At 35.6% G+C, this 22,208-nt stretch overlaps 1 protein-coding gene across 3 annotated transcripts in view; it reads right to left on the bottom strand.

Annotated features, from left to right (window-relative positions):
• Positions 1 to 3,749: 3,749 nt before the first annotated feature.
• The window catches only part of LOC149807354 (actin-binding protein IPP-like), a 53,354-nt gene continuing 34,895 nt past the window's right edge, over positions 3,750 to 22,208 (bottom strand). The window contains exons 5-8 of one of the 3 annotated variants that reach the window (XR_016422438.1): positions 14,833 to 15,717; positions 9,168 to 9,388; positions 7,681 to 7,956; positions 3,750 to 4,511 (exon numbers count right to left, since the gene is read on the bottom strand). Coding sequence is in view for 2 of the 3 variants with exons in the window: in XM_089965801.1 (XP_089821927.1) it covers position 4,511; positions 7,733 to 7,956; positions 9,168 to 9,388; positions 14,833 to 15,717 (1,331 nt within the window). In the remaining variant the exon portion in view is untranslated. Of the gene's footprint in view, positions 7,957 to 9,167; positions 9,389 to 14,832; positions 15,718 to 22,208 lie in introns of all 3 variants that reach the window. The other 2 variants (XM_089965801.1, XM_089965792.1) reach the window with 2 other exon arrangements.

Here is a 22,208-nt window from a genome sequence, read left to right as displayed (position 1 = left end):
GTGCCATCAGAGGATTAGAGAGAAGACGACGGGGACAGCACGGAGGCGCAGGGCTGGGAGAATAAGCAGTTGTACTAAGGCACAGTGCCGGAGAACGGAATCAAGGGTACCGGAAGTACCGAATCGGGATATAAGGCGGAAGTTACAGATGAGTAACATAGAGAGGACACGAGAAGGAAACACTCTCACCTTTAATTTCGCGTGATGAAACAACTAGCAATTTGAACGGATCTTTGTAATGATTGAAAGAAATTGCGTTGAAAAAATGTCCTGTAAGTGTTTAATACCGTGATACAGCTTATTAACTTGTTATACCTTCCACTTTATTATTTTTATATTTTATACATCTAGACTGTCAGCTTTTGTGGCTGGGGCTCGGAGCTATTTAATCTTTTAATTGTCCGTTCTTCTCCACTATTAGTAATAATTCTGTCGGGGGTACGTGATAAGAACCCTCACTGGAAAATCACCCTTTGACAAATGACTCCATAGAACAATGAATACGCAATTTAAAGTTTTTACGATGCATTTCCTAACACTATATTATCTTGTTTTACGGCCAAATTACCTCAGTCGCAATACAGTTAGTTCAAGACGTTCATTATTATGTTGCTTTGGTTGAAATCATTTATCCCACTCAAGTCTGAAATTAGTCAAAGACCAAACCACTTTCGTCCTTGAAATCGTCAACAAACAAGTTCGAGAACACTTAGATAAAACTGATGCTGGCTTTTATGAATACTAAACACCATTAGCAACAAATCATCAATTACATATTTATCCCATGAGACTTTCTTCAGGGTATTTTCTGTAATGCTCGACATCTCGTCGAAACGATTTCAGCGATGTTTAATAATAAGTTTGGCAAAGCACGGAATAAAACCTCGTCGAAGTCCTAGCCAACTCCTGATCATCTCAACTTAGATTTTTCCGACACCAAAACGTTATCACTTGTATCTCCTAGTTTATATGCTATTCTGAGAGGAAACATATCTTGCCTTCCAACCAAAGATATTAACAACAATGATCGATTCTACAATTACTTTACTTCTCCAAATGAATTAAATGATAGGCTGAATTTAAAGTGCAATATCGTAGGAAACACATCTGCTCCGTTGCTGAGCTGCATGCAGTGACGGAGGAAAAAAGTATCACGTTCACAGAGAATTTTCAATATTTTCCTGCCACTGAATTTGATCTTGACATTGTCAATAGTAGCATAAGAGGAGATCTGGGACATGTTCTTTTCTCAAAAGAAAAAGTCGCCATGTACTATATTTTAGAAAACGATTCTCCAGTGATTTATAACAGAGGTATCTAGTATACCGAGGAGTTGCTCGATGAGATCATTTAGGAGATATATTGAAATCTGCTTTTTGTACCGTAGCGCCCATGCTTAAAACATATGATCACTCAAGAAGTGCATGCTCTAAAACACATCATTTTGACACATAAAAAATAGATTCTCCAGAATGTATTCAACAACCAGTAAAGTCCTAAAGAAGCATTCACGAAAGTGTAAAAAAAAATGTGTTGCTTCAAACTGTAAAAAACTTCTGATACAATGAAAAGAACCTATAAATTTGCTTGACACTCTAGCTGAATGCATGGAATTTTCTTGTATGCCACAGCAAGGACAAGTCAAAAGAAACACCATAAGATTTTCAAATCTCAAAAACAAGCTCAGAATAAGAAAAGATGAACAGCAGTAAAAGAGCTGGACATTTTGTATTGCTCATTATAAACGCAGAGTCAGAACTCAATTTGTTTGTCATCTCACAACAATACTGATGATACGAAACTCCAAATGGATAGAATTTTGTCCTGCCTCATATTGGACCACCTCAGCCCTTATTAAATTTTAAATCAAATGACACACTTATGATTACATCAATCTGAATGACAGTTACTTGCACCTGAAAGTCAAAGTTCTCAAAGTGGACAACAATCCAGGAGCTGAAGCTAGATTAGCTTCTGTCAACAATTTCATGCATACAAGGAGGCAGACAGAAAAATGCAGTTGCAAAAGAAGAAGAAAAAGAAATGCAATTGCAGAAAGTGGAAAGTGATAGACAAATCCAAATGCAGAAAGAGGCGAGAGAGAGAGAGAGAGAAAGAGAAGATAGGCTAATGCTAATGTAAACGTAAATGCAATGAAAAAAAGGAGAGAGAGTGCTGAAAGAAAGAAAAGGAAGAAAGAGAACTTCAGTTTAGATTAAACAAATTAGAGCTGTCAAGTGCAAAGCATTACTCCCCTTTACACACAGGTTTTGATTGTTCTAGAAATATAATGTTGGATTGTTACAACTCTATGGTACTTAACTAAGTAACAGAAATAAGCGAAACCAACAAGTTTTGTAAAACTTAAAAAATAATTTAATTATCAAATTTATAAAGTGAAAATGAAAGAATATTATGAACTGTCTTCAAAATAATTCTAAAAAAGATTCTATTTAAGAACTGAATGTTCTGAATGAATTTCAGATTCTCAAATGTACTGGTCTGCCAACAGTCCCGATGTATCAAAATGGAATTGTCCAGCACGACTTTGAATAATTCATAATAGTACCAGAATAATATTTTAGTCCAGTGAGCACTTTGTATTTAAAAAGAATAATCCAAACAAATGTTTCCTCTCAAATAATATCCAAATACTATATTATATATGTCTGCAGACTGATGTGATAACAAGAACACAAGAAATAAGACTGGAAAAAAAAAAACCTGTCCAGCTCCACATACTTATTACACAAAGAGGTGAAAATGCATTTTCACCTTACTAGCTATGTGACACTTTGTAAATATCTCACATTGTAAAAGAATCCACCTGACCTAACCCACCCAACAGGAAAATAACAATTTGTCTAAGATACCACCTGACCCCACCGACCCATGTGAAATTACCCCAAACTTGCAAATAAGCTTCATTATTAATATTATTATCAATGATTGTAAGCAGAATCTATGTACACACCTATTTACAGAGCCTATGCAATCTGCACTCTTAATATCTATAAACTGAATATTATACCCATGTACAAAATATAACTATTTAATATCTTGATTATAGGTGATCATTGCAATTTACAGTCATGAACAAAGTTACACAAAAAATAGTCAACATATAGATATACATAACAAGTATGTAACAGTGCACAATTTGTAGATGTCCTTGCAGCACATTTGCTGTGGTCAGTGCAACACATAACAAATTTAATTAATGAATGGGTCTATGTACCATGTTAAATGGCTAGACTGCAGTGGTTTTAATATTCCATTTTGGGGCATGACTTAATTTTAATTAGGGTCCATTTGATAGCAGTCATAAAGATGGATGAGGCAAGGTGAATTTTGGGTCCAAGTATTGGGAAATGACTAGAGTTAAAATTATATAAAGACAACTTTGAGCTTTTTGAAAAAATGTCATGAGACTTTCCGGAAATCAGCTTATTATGAAAGTGTGGAAATATGACGAGCTACACAAACCTGGATAGGCATGTATCAAGATTTGGCAGTTATATCAATTTAATTCTGATTTGCAAAGCAAAATAAGGAATGTGTGTTTACCAGACAAAATTCAATGTTTCAATTATTCTCCATCGCAAAATTAGTCAAAGTTTTGCAAGTGGCAAAGTCTTAGCTCCAAGGAAAAACTGCAAGTATCTTTTCTTGATAAACAAACTGTCCAAGGGATGGGTGTCTTGAAGTTTGTGAGACATGGAAGGTACAGACAGATTCTGCTATGATATAAGCCATCAAGTCTTGAATACACAAGGTATTTGATTCAATCTCATGCAATTTATTTCTGGACAAGAGTTTGTAATTATTTGTTGAATTTATTTGTTTTAAATTCATACATCAATTTTCCATTGATTTGAGTTCACAAGTGTTTTGTCTTGAATGTTATATGACTCATTTATTCTAAGAATTTCATGTATTATTTCCTTGCTAAGAATTTCCTAAGATAATTGTGTGAATTTATTTGTCTTAAATGTTAATTATCATGTATGCCAAGAAATCAATAGTCCTATATCACATGATGTTCACACAATAGATTGTTAGTTAAAAAATATGGTAATTAAGGCAAGAAGTGAATTTCATTGATTCCTATGTATAATTAAGATGTGAATTCTTTTAACTGAGAAATTGAGCACTTGCCAGCCAACAATTAATCCAGTTTATGACTTATAGTTCACGACAGGGGATACAGGTTTAGTGTGTCTAGTCTGTGTTATAGTTCAGTTAGGGATGCTAAATAACCTGTTATGGAGATACATTAATCTTCTTGTACAGGACTGTCAGGCTGCAAAATGACCCATATTTGTGCTAGTTTCTGTTGAATTATGATAAGACGATATCTGATATAACGAGAGGGGATAATGTTTAATCCAAGAAGTAAACATCTGACAAATATTTAAGTTGCCTATTTATTTATTTTAAAAGAGAAATAGATCCAAGTATACATCATCCAGAAAGGGCAGAGAAGAGGCAACCAAATTATGATTGATGACCTGAAAGAGAAAATGAAAATGAATATTTGGACCCTAATCTGTTACCAACATTGAATCTGGAGTGACCAGCAAGCAACCAGCTTATGCAGGCATGCTGAACAACTGAGTTTGATCGAACTCTTGATTTTGAGATGAAATTTGTTATATACGTATAAATAGAACAGCTAATTGCATTTTTATAAATTTAGTAATTAATTTCTTAAAGAAAAGTGTACAGTTCAAATGTCATGTTCAATCTCATTTTTTCCATGTAATTAATTAAACTGTTATATCCTGTATAAGGGGGCTCATGTTATTCTATTCTATATCTTTCCTCAGATCTCTATTTATGACACATATAAATTTCATATCATATTTTTATTATCCACTCTAAAACATTCAAAGTTGTCAACAAGTTTAGGAATTTCCATGTGAAAAACTAATATCCTACATTCAGACAAAAGTAATATTTAATCTGTAATCATAGAGAACGATTAGCTATGTTTTATGTTGTTGACAAAATAAGTAACACTGTTCAGGCACACAACTAACTTGATTTTGGACAAAGGTCAGTTACAAATACAGATATATATAACAAATAATCACCGAGAAAAGCAAAAAAAACAATACAAATTAAATAATATATAACACCTCCCCTCATTAAGAAAAGGAAGATTTATACTCTAAAGCCTTCTTTTACACATTAGTCAAATATACAAACAATTAAAATTACAAAACATCATGTCTTATGAAATAAAACAAGATATACATGCAGCAATATGCTTCTATATATGTGAAAGTGCAGCTGCAATTAGATTATCATTTCCGTTGATGTACCTGATTCCAATACTGTATTCATGCAACGTCGAACTCTAGTTTAATAATCTTTTTGTTTTTCATTTTACTACTGAAAGTAAGGGGGTTGTGATCAGTGAACTCAATAATCAGAGAAAAAAATGAACAAATATACAATTCAAAGTGTTGCAAAGCCACTATCAAATCCAGACATTACTTCTCAATTGTGGAATAATTTCTGTGGTGCTTGTTTAATTTTTTTAGAAAAATAGCACACTGGATGATCCACACCATTTCTGTCCTCCTGAATCAATACTCCACCAACCACAACATCACTTGCATCAACAGACATTTTAAATGATTCACTGAAATTTGGAGCTGAAAGAACTGATGGAATCATAAGTATGGCCTTTAACTTATCAAAAGCCCACTGACATTTTTCAGACTCATCAAATTGGTAAAGTGTTCAGCAATTGTGGAAATATTTGAGAAAAAGTTCTGATAATATCCAGTCTAACCCAAAAATTGCAAGTTTCTTTTTACAGGCACAGGGAATTCAGAGATAGCCTTGACCTTAACTTCTATAGCTTTAACTTAAACGTGTCCCATGATATGTCCTAGAAATTTAATACAAGCATGGCAAAACTCACATTAACTGAGTCTGTCAAACTTGCATCACTGAATCTATCAAAGAATTTCAAAACTGTTTCTGAATGATCATTCCAGGTGTCGCTGTAAATGATGACATCATCAATGTATGCATCACAATTAAACTTATAATAACATAAGCACATAAGTTTAAATTGACAGATGTAGTCATGTTCCTTAAAGGATAGAAAGTACAAGGTAAACCTTTCATCCCAAGTGGCTTCACTTTAAATTCATAAAGTCAATCTGGAGTTGATTGGCATCTCGGGAACATCCATTGTTTGATCAACTGCAATCCATGATAGTTCATATACTCTGCCATGTGTGTGTGTGTGTGATTTGGATTTTTAACATAGCTTTAACAATTTTTCAGTCATATCACTATGATGTCTTCAGTGTGGCAGTTTATAGTGGACTAGCACTGGGGTATCATGCTGCAGATATGTAGCGTGATGTCCCACCCAGTCACATTAACCTGACACTAGGCCGACCAGTCCTAACACTAACCTCTTAATGCTGAACGCCTAGCAAAGCAGCTGTTAGTACCATATTTATTTATAAGTCTTCGGTATGACTTGGCCAGGGGTCGAATCCATGAGCCATGAATGTAAATGATGCATAGAGTAATATCATCTGTCCTTCACACCTCTGCATTACTGTTCACAACTGAAGGCAACTTTGCATCAAAATGTGTCTTACTGAATACAAAAAAAAAACTCCATGACAATCTGGCCACCCTATTTGTCGACTTCTATTAAGTTTTGCATTTGTGTCAGTTTCTGAAGTATTATTTGTCAGAGTTTTGCAACTTGGTTTGTAACTGTGACTTACTGAGTGCAACACTCTTATTAAAAGTAGATATTGCACCTATATTACATGTTTAAGTGGATTTGTTAAATTTTTATGTCCAAGTCAGAATTTTCAGGCATGATTAGTCACAGAGGCAATCAATCCTATATTTTTTTTTAAAAAACAGATCATGCAATGGCAGATCAGTGTCCTTTTCAGGCAGCTGAATATGGCTTTTATGTAAATTATATATAGCATGATTTATGGTGCTTTTATGCATATAGTTGTATGTTTTTATGATACTTGCTTTATAATGATTATTAACGATTTTCCATGCTCAAATGCTACCAGTATGGTGAAGCACATAAGTCAAAATTTTTTACAGAAAACATCTGAAATTAGCAATATGTCATTATTATTTATGCAAAACCACCATAACACAGTGTTTAATAAATGACCTAAAAAAATGTTAAAAGGCAATTTTTTTATACAAAAATTGGTACAGGAAATTCAAATATTCAAAAGTACTGTGATAAACTAGTGACCATCAAGACCATCACATCGTGAACATGAAGTAGCCACACATGTAGCTATTGTGATCCATCATTAGTTTGTGTTGGGGGTACATGCTTTAAGAGTGTCACTGATCAATAGCCCTAAGAATGTAAAATAAAATTGTTAAATATATAATAATATTATTATATATGTTTTTTATGTTATAGGTGTTGTCTAATGTTGTAAAATGCTTAGAGCTTCTAAAGATTAGACAGTATACAAAGTCCTCATTATTATTATTATTATTATATATTTAAATAAACTTGCATTCAATAAGATAGTTCTACTGCTGATCATTAACCAGATAAAAATGAAGCTTCACACCAAATTTGTAATGGCAAGTCGAACTAAAATAGTTGTCAATACTCTAGATGATACTAGAAAAGTGTGGTCATCAACTCACTCGTCTAAGCTAATATGTGATCTGTAGGATATATTATATTTGCCAGTATTACTATAAGACAACTGCTGCAGCTTCACATCTGCTAGTTGGCATGAAGCCAACATCTGTCCACCTGTCTGTGATTGGATCATAACATTCCACTGTGTCCATGGTAACAGGGGCAGTGAACTCATCAGTGAAAGAGCGTCCTCCAATAGCATATAACAATCCATTGACCACAGCTACACTGGCTGCTGCTCGAACAGTTCTCATAGGGCTGACCATTGTCCATTCATTCTGAAATCAAATGATCTGACATAAGCATTTAAATTCTTTTATATAAAAATGTATCTATCCACTTCAAACACAATGTATGATTCCAAACTTTTCAAAAAGTTCATTTCTATCCCTTTGAAAATGTCATCAAGATCTTGGATGATTGCAGCATCAATGACCATGATCCTGGCTTTGTCTTTGTGGATATTAATTTATTCCAGAAATCTGTTCATGCTGAAGGTTGTATAACTTAAAAAAACTTCAACTAATAATTACCAGAAAAATAAGATTTAAGAAAAACAAAAAACAATGTACTGTAGGACTTGAAACATTTTTGGTATGATATTAAATCTTGCACTTCAGAACATTTCTTCTGGTAAGAAATTTCTCCAGCTATGAATCTTAGGTCCTTCCAAATCAGTCTGAAATTTAGTTCAAATATCTTTAAACCCAGGATAAAATCTCTGATGGAGATTCACACATATTTCTGACATGGGGAAGACCAAAGTTTCAGATATAAATTTAGTATTAGATTCTGTTTGTTTTAGTTAATCTATGTTCTAATTTCTAAAAACTAATGACCAATTACCACTCAATACTTTGAAAACAAATAAAATCAATTTAAAATGAATACCATTCTATCATATATATTGGTAAGTGTTTTAAAGTTATAGTTTTAAGTACCAGAATCAACATTAATATACCAACACGAAACTCCTGATGTTGATCTAGGGAGTGACTCATGTTATTATTCTGACAGCTGATCTTGTAAGTGACTCATATCAGTACTCTAAAGAGTTGATCTTGGGAGTGAATCATATCATTACTCTTTGAGCTGATTTTGAGAGTGACTCTTATAAGTACTCTTACAGCTGATCTAAGAAATGACTCATATCAGCACTCTTAAACCTGATAGTGGGAGTGACTCATACCAGTACTCTGAGTTGATCTTGGAAATGACGTGTATCAGTATTCTTACATCTAATATTGGGAGTGACTCATACAAGTACTCATACAGCTGATCTTGGCAGTGAGTCAAACAAGTACTCTTAGAGCTGATCTTGGGAATGACTCATATTAGTACTCTTAGAGCTCATCTTGTGAGCGACTCATATCAGTATTCTTACAGCTTAATCCTGGGAGTGACTCGTATTTTTGTCTTACTACTTCATATTTTTTTTACAATGCAAAATCAACTGCAGGGCTACAATGGAGGAAACTACACTCATTACTGTTTCAGGACAATATTTCTCGACAGTGCTGAGAGCTCCATCCAGATCATTCCAGCCTCCTGCAACATAGATGCAGCCATCCAATGCTGCCACTCCTGCATAGGCTCTCTTGACCAGCATATCAGGAAGTCTTCTCCACTCATTAAAGGCTGGATTAAATGTTTCTGCCAGCTGTAGTTCAGTACCCAGATCACTCATCCCACCAATCACAAACAACAAACCTAAAAAAGGGAAATATTACAATTAAAGAGTCCACTGAAGAGACTGGGGGGAAAGAAATTAGAATAATCCATGAAAAGTCATTGAATTTTTTTAACTGATGAGTATTAACACTATCTCTGTTAGTCTTCAGTTTACTCCAACATACCATGAATCTGACATCAAGGGCACAAAATCAATTTGTCTCAGTGTCAAGATATCCCCACTTTCTAAGTTTTGATCTAACTGGAAATAAAAGGCATTTATTCCATACATATATCACCTTCAACTTATTTAAGAGAATGCAACTAAATAAAAAATTTGGTAAAACTTCATTTGCATATTTAAACATGTATCACTTTCTTCATAACTCCATGAAGTGCAAAATTGCAAGCACAGATGTTCTGACTTGACCCCCAAGTTCAATTAGGTGTGGTTTACAAACTCCTTCACAAAAGTGTGGATATTCTGTGGTCCAGTCTGAACCATTTTCATTTAGATTTAATTAAATATTACAAGCATTTTAGTGAGAAGCCAATGTCAGTGCCACTATTCATGCAAATGTACAGTAGAATCTGTCTTGAAAGACCAACTCTTTTGACAAAAAAGTGAAGGTCTTTCAAGACAAGTGGTCTCTCATAACAGGTCATGTTATATAATGAATAAATTTGTGCATTGAGAATGTGTTCTCTCATGACTGGTGGTCTCACATAGCAGTGATATTTCAAGATAGGTTTTACTGTAGTGATAACAAGATTTTTTTTTAATGGCCCCTATAGTGCCATGTTTTAAGTCAGATAAGCACTGCTTTTATTCAGAGCCAGCAACAAACTGCTGTTACAGCAGTGTCTACATGAAATCACCATGTTCATATCATCTTTTGAAATGAATTAGCCATAAAAAGATTGTCATTAGGGTCATTAAGGCAACCATTTTGAGTGTTATTGTTGTTGTTGTTGTTGTTGTTGGGTTTAACGCCATTTTTCAGCACACGATAGGCTATACATGGCAGCCAGCATTAATGGTGGAGGAAGAACCCAGGAAAACCCTGGAAAGAACCACCGACCCATGAGAAGCTACCGGCAAGCTTTCTCACATACCCACATTGACCAAATCCAAGACTCGAACCCATGCAGACAGAGGTGAGATGGCAGTGATACATAACGGAGAGCGCTTTAGACCACTCGGCCACCCTGGGCCCCTTTTGGGTGTTAAATCAACATTGTGTTACTACAGGAACAGCAATATACCTTTATTATAAGAAGCAATAAGGGGATGTTAATTTACATTTCTGCATGGCAAATTGGCTGTTATGACATTTTAAATTTTTTTTTTAGGAAACACCGACATCATTTCATTTAAGACCAATTATATAAAGTGAGAAGTGTTCTACTATGTTGAGAAGACAATACCTTCCAAGGGAGTAGTGATAACATGTTTTTCCAGATTGTCACCATTGATCAGCACCATCTTTACTTAGGTCCAAGATGTCAAAAGAAGTCGTTTAGTGAAAATCCCATGTCAGATCATGTCATTTCAGATGTTCAGGAAAAGTAGCTATAAAAGATTTTCAAGACTATGGCTACAATGAAGGTCTGATAAGTGCCATTTTCATCTGAGACCAACTAGATATTATAAAAATTTATCTTGCTACATAAAGATTTCTATTCCTTGGTTTCATTATAAAAAGTCTTTCAATGGAAACTCCATGTTGCTATGACCTTCCATTCAGGAAGAGCTGTGATAATTAAATTTTCAAGAAGGCTGTTGTGGAGGCCATATTAGATGTCTGAGGGGCATAACCTTTATTTAGGACCTTGGGATGAATGTGTATGTAAAGTTTTAAGGCAATCCTCCCATTACTTTAGGACTGGCAATCATGAAATTGTGATCATTGATGGAAAACTGATGAACAGACTGATGACAGACAGCAGGCCAGTGGATACATGCTGCATACTGGCTCTTTCTCATAAAACTTTACTCAACATTTCAAGCACCAGTAATAAATGTTATTCCAAAATTTCTCAATCTTACTCAGAATACAGTAATTTTTCTTACTGGTCCAAATATTTTCAAGTAAAATCTGTAGCTGAGTGAAGTTTTATGATTGACAACCTTCATCTATAACCAGCACATTTAAAATGGGATCTACAGAATATAGCATATCACGTCAAAATGCCATTTTGATGATACAGCTTCCTGCTTAATAAACTGAGAAAGGCTATCTTAGTATATCAGGCATATAATATTATATCCAAATTCTAGTTCAATATATCAGCTTTTATAACAGACATAACTTTCAACATTTTAACACTAAATTTTTCTACTGGCCTTCCCAATAACACCAATATCCTTGTCTTATCATTCACAGACAAAACAAAAAGCACAGTAAAACCTGTCCACCCAAAAAATGATGAAACAAGACCAACTGAGTGGTCTCTTTTAAATGTCATTGTAAGGTTTGTCTATTTTTAGTAATGGTGGCCATATCTGATGGTGGATCAGCATCATCTGAACACATGTGAAAGACTTCCATTTCTAGATGCTTTTTATCAAATTTCATCCCATTCTAATAAGCAGCTGAGAAGCTGTTTAAAGGTTTTTCTATCCTGAGTAATGAAAAGCTATATTTAATGGAGGATCGGAATGATCTGAGCATATCTCAAAGAACTCAACGCCAGGATGCTGTTTTACAAATTTAGTAAAACTCTGCTGTCCAGTTTTTCAGAATAAGTTATTAAAGAGTTTTTCTACGTTTTAAAACAGTAGCCATACTGAATAGTGAATCATCATCATTTAAGGGATTCATGCCAATATGCTTTCAATAAAATTTGGTCAAATCCTTTGCAGCAGTTTTTGAACAGTTATAAATAAAAACTGTCAGTGGAAGTACATTGTAAATGGATGATGAATGCATTAAGGTCATTACACTCACTTGGTCTAATGGCCAGAACAGCTAAGGAGGCAACTCCCTTATCAAAACAAAGTATCCATTACAAAATCTTATTTATTAGGTCTACTTTCAACATGTATCTGTATCCAAACAACAATTTCAACATATTTTCTATATTTTTTAAAGCAAGCTATTAATTCAGATTCCTCATTTAACTTGTATCAAAAGGACATGAACAAAAACGTCTGGCTTAACATGGCTGTATTTTCTCCAAGAATAAAATCTGACCACATCATTTAGACAATTCTTCCTGCCCAATCAGTGGTCTTATTGGAAAACTGTACTGTACATGAAAAAAAAAACTTGTCTGTAAGAGTCAATTAAATAAGTACTTCAGAAAAGAAATTTTGTAATTTTAAAAAAGGAGTAGATTTAAGGAGAATTAAAAATACACTGATTTATGACAATGCATCAAATCTGATTTCATTTAATGAAATATTTTGTCAAACAAATTTTTGAACATTTCTAAATAAAACATATTGCAATAAAATAATCATGTCCATATCTCTCTTTCTCTCTCTCTCTCTCTCTCTCTCTCTCTCTCTCTCTCTATATATATATATATATGAATGACAGTGTACTTCGATGACATTTTATGTAACCCAACATATATCCATCCATAGCTGTAAAAGAAACAAGGTATTGTTCATACTTGTTTATAAGAGAAGTCAAACTGCAAACTGCACAGACCCAGATCTGGGGTCTGTGTAGTTTGATAGGTATAATTAGTAGAACAAACATCATAGAGCCTGATCTGCAGGTGCCTTATGCTACAGCAGATCAGGATCTTTGTTGTTGCAGTTTGACTCAACTTCTAAACGAGTATATACAGTATGTCCACAAGTCACGGGTTATAAAATGCAAGGAAATGAGAGATAGGTGTCTTTCCCAAGGATATAATGATATCTGTTACTTCAGCTTTGCCACCCACCTACTGAAGTATATTTGTTATTTACTCATTACAAGCACTTATCTTCTATGTCTTGTGGTCTAAAAAAGCATAAATTACACTGGGGGTGGGGTGATAACAGGACCTGCCTTCCCAATATTGAAAAGATGCCCATTGCTCAGGTGACTGTTTAGATTTTTTTTTTAAGGGCCTACCACAGTTTTAAAGGTAGACAGACTTTGGGTGGGGCACAAAGTGTCTTGTAGCTACACTTGGACAGTGAGAGTACATACAATAACATGCTCTGCTTCCTTCAAGTCAATTATGGTATGGCTGTGTACAGCTGTTCACAGTATCAAGTCAATTATGGGATGGCTGTGTACCGTGGCACGTGTCATAGTACCTAGTTAGTTATAGGGCGACCCTGTACATTTGTATGTGCTCTGTGTCAAGTCAGTTATGGGATGGCTGTGTACAATTGGTTGTGCCATAGCATCAGGTTAGTTACTGGATTGCTATAAACAGTTACATATGCAATGGTGTCAAGTCAATTATCAGACGGCTCTGTACAGATGCAGGAGCCATGGTGTCAAATCAATCATTGGAAGACTGTCTACAGTAGCATTTGTCATGGATCAAGTTTGTTATGGGATGGCTTTGTACAGCTGCATGTGCCACACTGTCAATTATTGGATGGCTGTGTACATCAGCATGTACCATGGAATCAAGTATAAGATGTGTACATTTGTATGTGCCACAGGGTCAAGTCAGTTATCAGACTGACGTGTACAGCTGCATGTGCCAGGGCATCACGTTAGTTATAGGGTAACCCTGTACATTTGTATGTGCCATGGTGTAAAGTCACTTGTGAGATGGCTATGTACAGTAGCATGTTACATGGCATCAAGTTAGTTATGGGACGGCTGCATACAGTTGTATGTACCACACTGTCAAGTTAGTCAAGCTGTGAAGAGTAGCAAATGCCATGGTGTCAGATTAATTATGGGATAACTGTATTACAGTTGCATGAGCTATGGTGTCATGTTAGTTATGGGATGTGTACAATCTGCACATGACCTGGTGTCAAATTTATTATGAAATGGCTGTGTACAGATGAATGTGCCAAGGCATCAAGTTAATTATGGAATGGTTGTATACAGCTGCATGTGATATGATGACCTTGTGGTCATTTTGTTAACACCAAGTCTGTGTCTGGGAAACACCCTACTTTGTTTAAATGAAAAATCATCTGCCTGGTCATTTAGGTTTCAACTTGAATATCTCCTCGGTTGAATCTATGGTATCTTTGGTCAAAATATTTTCACTGCTATTCATTTGTAAAGCTAAAAAATCATGTCAAACAATTATCTAAATTTTAATTAAGCAAAGGAATGCAGCCTCAAGCACTAATTAACATCAGCTTTTTTCATACAGAATTGAGTCAAACCTGTGTGAACATCTAATAAACATTCACCTTTGAAAACAGCAAATCTCTCAGAACCATCATAGCTCATTTTTAGCTGTCCAAAAATTAAATTAAGCTGAAATTTGTTTTGAGGAGGAAGCCTTTTAACCCCTTTTCTGAGCTCTTTATTGAATGCAATTGTTTCAACATATTTTATTACCTGCCTCTCCAACAACTCCCATAGCAAATCGCAGAGTGGTCATCTTTCCAACAACAGTCCATATTTTCTTATCAGTGTCATAACGCTCAATGGTATCCCCAATCTCTGAGCCAACCCATCCTCCCAGGGCAAAGAGATAGTTATCCAGTGTACAGACCCCAAGACCACATCGTGGAGTGGTCATTCCAGGCAGCATCATCCACTCATGGGTCAGTGAATCATATGACTCCACACTGTCATAAATAAGAGAGTCATTTTCTCCCCCTACAACACATATACAACCATTAACCACACCTGCACCATGGCTACTCCTGGCATACTGAATGCTAGGCATTGTGTACCACTGCTGATGGAATGTATCAAATCTTTCAACAATGGATAAAGTCTGAGCATCGCTCCATCTTCCTCCTTTTGGTCGACTAAACCCTCCTATGACATAAATGTTTTTCCGAGCACATTTCCTTGGTCTGGAATGAAAAGGCTTCAGCTTGCATGTTTTTTTTTCAATGTTCTGTTTCTTCTCACATTGAAAATCTTGAAGTATTTTTTGTAGTGTAACTTTAATACTTATGTCGTCTTGTCTTTGTAAATACTCATCAAGTTGTTTTTGAGAAATAAGAGGAAATCGTATTGGGGACATAACCTCAAAGATATGCTTCTTTCTTGTAGTTTGGTCATGTTTTATCCAGTCCATGGCTGCTATAAAGACCTGAAACTCATTTTCAATACGGAGGTTTTCACTGTAGAGATAATGCAAAAGTCTGTCAAGGGGTAGGTTTTTGTATTCCTCCTCCCTCTGGACTTTGAGGAAGTTACTGCTGATATATCTCTCAGAGTCTCGAATCAAATCAGTACAGGCATGGATCTCAGCAAACATACTGATACCTGAAATTCAACAAGAGTACCATGAACTGCAAATAAACACCTGCCCTGCAAAATAATTTGGGTGTGGTCGATTCAGGGGATTCATGATCAACAAACAGATCTTAGTGACCAAGGGCCTTTGTTCAAGATATGTGGTCGTGAACAAAGCTTCATGTGCAGAAACCAATATTTTCTTATCAGACTTACCATGATTGTAGCTTCTGACCTTTTGACCCTATAATCTAGAGAAGGGTTCCCAAATGCCTGGCCCACGGGCTACATGTGGTCTGCCAAGCTGTATCCTGTGGCCCGCAAAATGATTGGCATCACAAGGTATCATGAGAGATAAGGTGGTGCACATGTGGCCCATGAGCCATCGAAAATGCCCTCATGTGACCTGTAGGATAATTTGAGTCAGAGACCCTTGACCTAGACTGTTCTTACTTGTCCTAAGTTTAAGCCATCCAAAGAGTTATTATGCAAAACCCACTTTGCTATGACCCATAATGACCCTGACCTTCAAGCTTTTAAAACTGCTCCTGTGGCCTAAGTGGTTAGAGTGTTGCTGGAGGTCATGGGTTCAAACAATGGCCAAGTTATAACAAAGACTTATAAAATGGTACTAACACCTGCCTCACTTGGTGCTCATTAAGAGGTTAGTGTTAGGACTGGTCGGCCTGGAGTCAGATAATGTGACTGGGTGGGAGCTGCATGATGCCCCAATGTTAGATATCACTATAAACTGCCACACTAAAGACATTGTTGCAATATGACTGAACAATTGTTAAAGCTATGTGTAAAATCCAAATAGCACACACAAACAAGCTCTGAAAAGTAATTTTTCTCTTTTCTGCCACAGTGACCATGAATTATGACCTTTTAATCTCTTTCTTACCAACATGCAATCATCCACAAACTATAATTTTTGTGCAGAATTTTTTATTCTTTCAGCCAGTGATCTTGACCTATGAACTCCAAAATCAATAGGATTCTTTCTAACACAAGTGTAAGCCATCTACATAGTTTGGTCTAGGTACATGATGCAGAAATAAAGCTATTGTGCAGATGCCATTTTTCTTCCTTTTTTTTGCAGTGACCTTGAACTTTAACCCTAAAATCAATAATCCATTTTGTTTTCTTTTAGTAAGTGACCATGACGTTTGACCTGTTCACACAGGAATTCATAGGGTTCTTGCATACCAAAACTGCAAGCAAGTCACAGTTTGGTAACCGCAGATAGTAGACAATTCTAGTTACTGTGCAGAAATTGTCAACAGACAGATGGAAGAACATCAAAAACATAATACACTCCTTATAGTGGGTGTATACAAACCTGACCCTAAACCCTAACACAGATTTTCTATTACTGTGACCTTATCTGCAAGGTCAAAGGGGTACGTGTGCATAGAAGCAAATTAAGCTTCATAATGACTCACCACAAATATAAAGAAAACCCAATAAGGGGTTTTGGAAATAAAAACAAAAAAAAACTTTAACTTTAAACTGGAACCTAATTAGGGCAATGTTACCTTGAACACCATAAAGAGGAAAAGACATGTGAAACACATTAATTTGATATATTCTACTACATACGCTAATTTATGACATGGTTGCAGAGTTGTTACTCTAGTGCATTTTTTTTTCCTTCAAATTTGCAGTACTGCTCCACTATGAACAGTTCACCTGAAGGTGATTCTGGTTCTTCCAATTTGATTAGGACATAAACATGTTTATCATGAATCGTAGTATCCGTGGAGGGGGGGAGAAGGGGGTATGTCTAGACACCCCTCAGGAATGGATAACACATTCATTATAGGCACAATATTGGAGCAGAGACTGAAATATCTTAAACACTTCTATACAATTATAATGCATCATTCAATGAAACCATACATACCTGTACACAGTCTGAAACAATAAAGGTCCTAAGGGCCCATACATACCTGTACAGTCTGTAACAATTAAGGTCAGATGAGAATCAATGGTGTATCCATTTACTGAATACAACAACCCTTGAATTCCTTCAACATTTTTGGCCCGACCATATACATGTGAATTTTGATTTTCCTTGTTCAAAATTGTACAAACCCAACACCACACCACCAAAACTATCGAAAATGTTGTCAACATAAATGCATAATTTTCATTTAAGATTTGTAATTATTCTGCAAAAAGGCATAAAAGACAATGTTCATGATTTCATGTAAATAAAATGATTTTAATCACACATACCATATATACTTGTTTTATAAGTTGGGTCAAACTACAAGTAGCATAGACCTTCATCTGTCATCGCATAATGTACCAGAAGATCCGAGTCTTTATTGTTTGTTCTACCAAACTGCATAGACCCAAATCTACTGGTCCATCATATCATGTGATGGCATGTCTAGGTCTATGCAGTCTGCAGTTCAATCTGACCTATCAGTACATACAGTCATTTCACTACATGTCCCTGTCAAAGCTGAGGTGTTTTCTCACCAAGTTTTATGTCCCTTAAGTCCAACGTACCTCAGTATGAACTGATAAATCTAAAAGATGAGAAAGGTCATGGAAACATTAATAATGGTCATAATGATCTACTTTCCTGAAAAATTTATGAAACTGACTAAGATGCATTCCTTCAATTATTATTTGGCCTCAAATTTCTTCAATGTTTGGTAACTCAGAACACAAAAGTGACAAAAAGTCAGTCAAGCATGAAACCATAGTAACAGTTATCTATTTAAGAACCAATCATGTTGTAGTGGTTGAAATCCAGCCTTAATAAAATTTAAATTCCAACACATGCTGTGCCTGAAAATTCAATAGAACACTAAAGTTGCACAAATGAGTTCAAAGAAAATGAAGGTCAAACTAAGTCACTTACTGTATTTCTCCCAAGATAAGCTTGAATGGGGAAGGTGGGAAGCATCATGTACATTTTTTCAAATGTAGCGAGTGAAACTTACTGGAAAATATTAGCAAACAGATTTCAAGTTTTGTTCAACCGGATAAAAGGCTTATCAAGCTAAGAACATTACTGGCAAAGCAAACACTTAGTATCTCACCATTTTCAGTTATGGGATTATCCTGCAAGAATTGTGAATGGTGTGGGGGAGTTGGCAAAAATGTATGTCATACAACTGATAAGCATCTATCTCCAGTTCTACAACTCTACCATGAAATTAATGCTAAGATTTTAGTTAACAAATTTTACTTAAGCTGCTGACAGATTAAATTTGGTCACAGTGTACTAGACAGAGGTTAGGGATGATATACATAAATTATTTACTCATCAATTGGTATTTAAAAATAAAAAACTTATCAATTGAACAGACGAAACTGATGCATTTTACAACTTCATCAAGAGGAAGACTAGCAAAATAAAACATTTACAATAATTAACAATGAGCTACAAGTATAATTTAAATTTAATTATGTAGTACTTGTAATACTTACCTGCTATTACAACATTGTTTTTTTTTCTAAGACTCAAAGTATCCAGTCTAAGCAAATTATTCCCTCCTCCAATTATAATTGGATTGCCCAAATTTTTAAGAACATGATCCCAGTCTGACTATTTTTTCACAGCCAGGATGTGAAATACCTTCCTCTTTTCACCTGGACTTTGAGTATAAAAACAGTGTGAGGTGGAAGAGGGGAATCTCTAAAACAGTAGGAGGAAAGTATTACATAACTACAATTAGTTTTACCCCATAAAAACTAACTTTTTTCTTCAAAAAGCCAGAGAAGGAAGTTAGCTATTTGAGGTATAGATGCCTGGAGAGGTATGTGCTTTTGTGTATACAACTGTGTGAAGGTCTGCCATTTGCCTTTGTATGCTTTCAGATTGGAAGGCCTTCTTGGTTGAATGAGGGATTCTCTCTTCAACTGGTTGTGAGAATTGGTTATTTTTGATGGCCAGTTTAATATGATCCAGATGTGCTGGTTCAGTAGCTCTGGTCTGAAATGAATAACTGCCATCATGGTTGTTTGAGCAGATGAGGAAATATCTTGATTTTCCTGGGAATTTCCATTACAAGATTGATGAAGCTGAAGCTATCCCAATGGTGGAGCATCTACACATTTTTTTGGAATGATGTGAAGACGTATGTATACAGTCAATTGATGGCTCTCTCATCTGATACTGGAAAAACATAAAAGGGGAGATTGTTCTGTCTCTTAGTAAACACATCTTCCAAGCAGCTCTTTAACATTTGTAAAAGTGACTCTGTTACTGTCTGGTACAGAGTATATTATGCGAGGACAACATGTTCCTTTCTGGACAAACTGTCTGCCAGGATATTTGTTTTGCTCGGAATATGGCAAATTCAGAGAGGGATCTCCATCAAAGCTGCGCATTAAAAGAGGTTCCCAACTTCCATGCAACAAGAAGAAGCAAGTGTACCTCCCTTATACCTGATGTATGCTACTACTGATGTGATGTCTTTTGTGACCATAACACAATGATGCCTTATGAGTTTGACACACCACTTTATGGCTAGGAACACTACCCAAATTAACAAGTTGTTTAAATAAAAAGTTGTTTCTTCCTGTCAGCACTTCAATGAGAATTTGGAGACTTATCAGAAACTGGTCCCAATTTAGTCACCAATGCAGGTGATGAAAATTGGATCCCAGGGTGATCCAAGCTGATAGTAGGTCCTTGTGCAGTCTTAGTTTGCTAAAAGGAGAAACTGGAGCAGGCACAAGTCTCCCAACAATACACCTGAGTAAACAGTTCCAAGAGGAAAGAGATAATGAACCGAAAACAAGGTATTGGCCAGAAGAGCTTTGGTGAGGAAATTTTTTTTGTGGTCAATCCTGTCTTAATGAACATGAACCCTCTCCAGGCTGGTTAGGAAATTCATTCCCACATATATGAAGTCCAAAGAAGGAATTAGATCTGACTTCTCTACGATAGGGATAAGACAGAGACACCACTGATCAGCAGTGGGACAGATCCTTCAGAAGAGAATCTCTAAGGACACTGTGCATCCTATCAGCCATCAAAATATGAGTATCGCTAAAGACATCAAGCGGACTGCTACTACCCCCATCACCCCGGTAAAGGCTTAGAGGGCAGATGTGAGGTCAAACAGAAGACTTCAAATCTGAAATGCCTTCTGGTCAAGACATAAACAGATGCATCTTCTATGTGGTGGGAAGATAGGGATGTGAAGGTATGCAGTCTAAAGATTGACAGAGACCACTAAGTCACAGGGCCTTATGACATTCCTGGCCAGGGCTGCAGTCTCCTCTTCCTTGTTGATTGTACTGTGACTTTCATTAAGTCTCATGCTTGGTCAGTCCAGAAACAACAAAATGGACATCTGTTGTAAAATAACCTCTAAGAAAGTCGGTCACACAAAACAAAACAAGCGGCAAACAAAAAAGGGTATTAAATACTTACCCTAACACTGGGACAACAATGGTGAATAGAATTTACTGATCAAGCACCACTTCCTAGCATGGCACAAAAACCTTCAAATCTGAAAAGAACAAAGAAAACATACATATTAACAAGGGCTAAGATGACAAGACTCAACTGACACAAAAGGTAATGCAGTTGGCATAAAAGATGTTTACGGATGAAAACACAGATGAATTCAGATGAACAACATAGCACATGTGTACTATGCATGCCATGAAAGGAAAAACAGGTATTCTCCATGTTGGCTGTAAATAAGGAGTCATATTGGTATCATGTTCTTTCAATTTTGGCTCTCTAATACTGAGTAGGAAGTAATTAGCAAGAACTGTCACCAAAATGGAAAGCAATGAAACAGAAGCAGGTTATGTATTACTGCTATAATTAAAGAGTTTTACCGTATTTCATGCTGTTTTTCGTACACGAAAAAATAAATATTAATTTCAGTGAATGAAAAATTATATGTAAAAATAAAAAAATTATCATTTGGTGGTACTGACCATGTAAAAAAATATAATGGGATTGCACCTGAACAAATTCTACAGAACATGCACTACTTGACAACCTAGCGGTACAAATGTACAAAGTAAATGTATATTTTCTGTCTCATTCTGCTCTCAACTCAAGAATCTAATGACAATAAAAATAAAAGTACTCATAGATTTTTGTTGTTACTAGTGAACAAAAGAGAGAGAGGACTGTGTCTCAGTGTGCAAACTTGTCTGCATTTAGAGCATATGTAGCTGTTATGTTGTGTAATCTTGGCAAAATGATTACCGCATTTTCACGTATATAAGACGTGTCTTATATAAAATTTTACTTACCCTGCACCCTAAGTGCATCTTATATTCATGGGTGTCTTATCTAATTATATTTTTACACAAACGAAAACTCAGTCAACAATTTTTATAATAAACATTTAATAAAAATACTGTTTGTCTTGATTTAAAGTCAATCTATTCATCTTCATCATCATCAGTTTCTGCTTCAAATCCATTAAAACTTTCATCGAATTCACTCTCATCGCCAAATACCTCCATAGCCGCTGCTAATCGATCCTCATTGGCGTCAGTGGTATCGGATGCAGCTGAGTCGTTTT

The sequence above is a fragment of the Sinohyriopsis cumingii genome, chromosome 1 (genome assembly GCF_028554795.1).
Source record: "Sinohyriopsis cumingii isolate HCF-2022 chromosome 1, ASM2855479v2, whole genome shotgun sequence".
In the NCBI taxonomy this organism is placed as follows: Eukaryota; Metazoa; Mollusca; class Bivalvia; order Unionida; family Unionidae; genus Sinohyriopsis; species Sinohyriopsis cumingii.
Note: the sequence above shows the minus strand (reverse complement) of the source record. Positions and strands in the feature narration are given on the sequence as shown.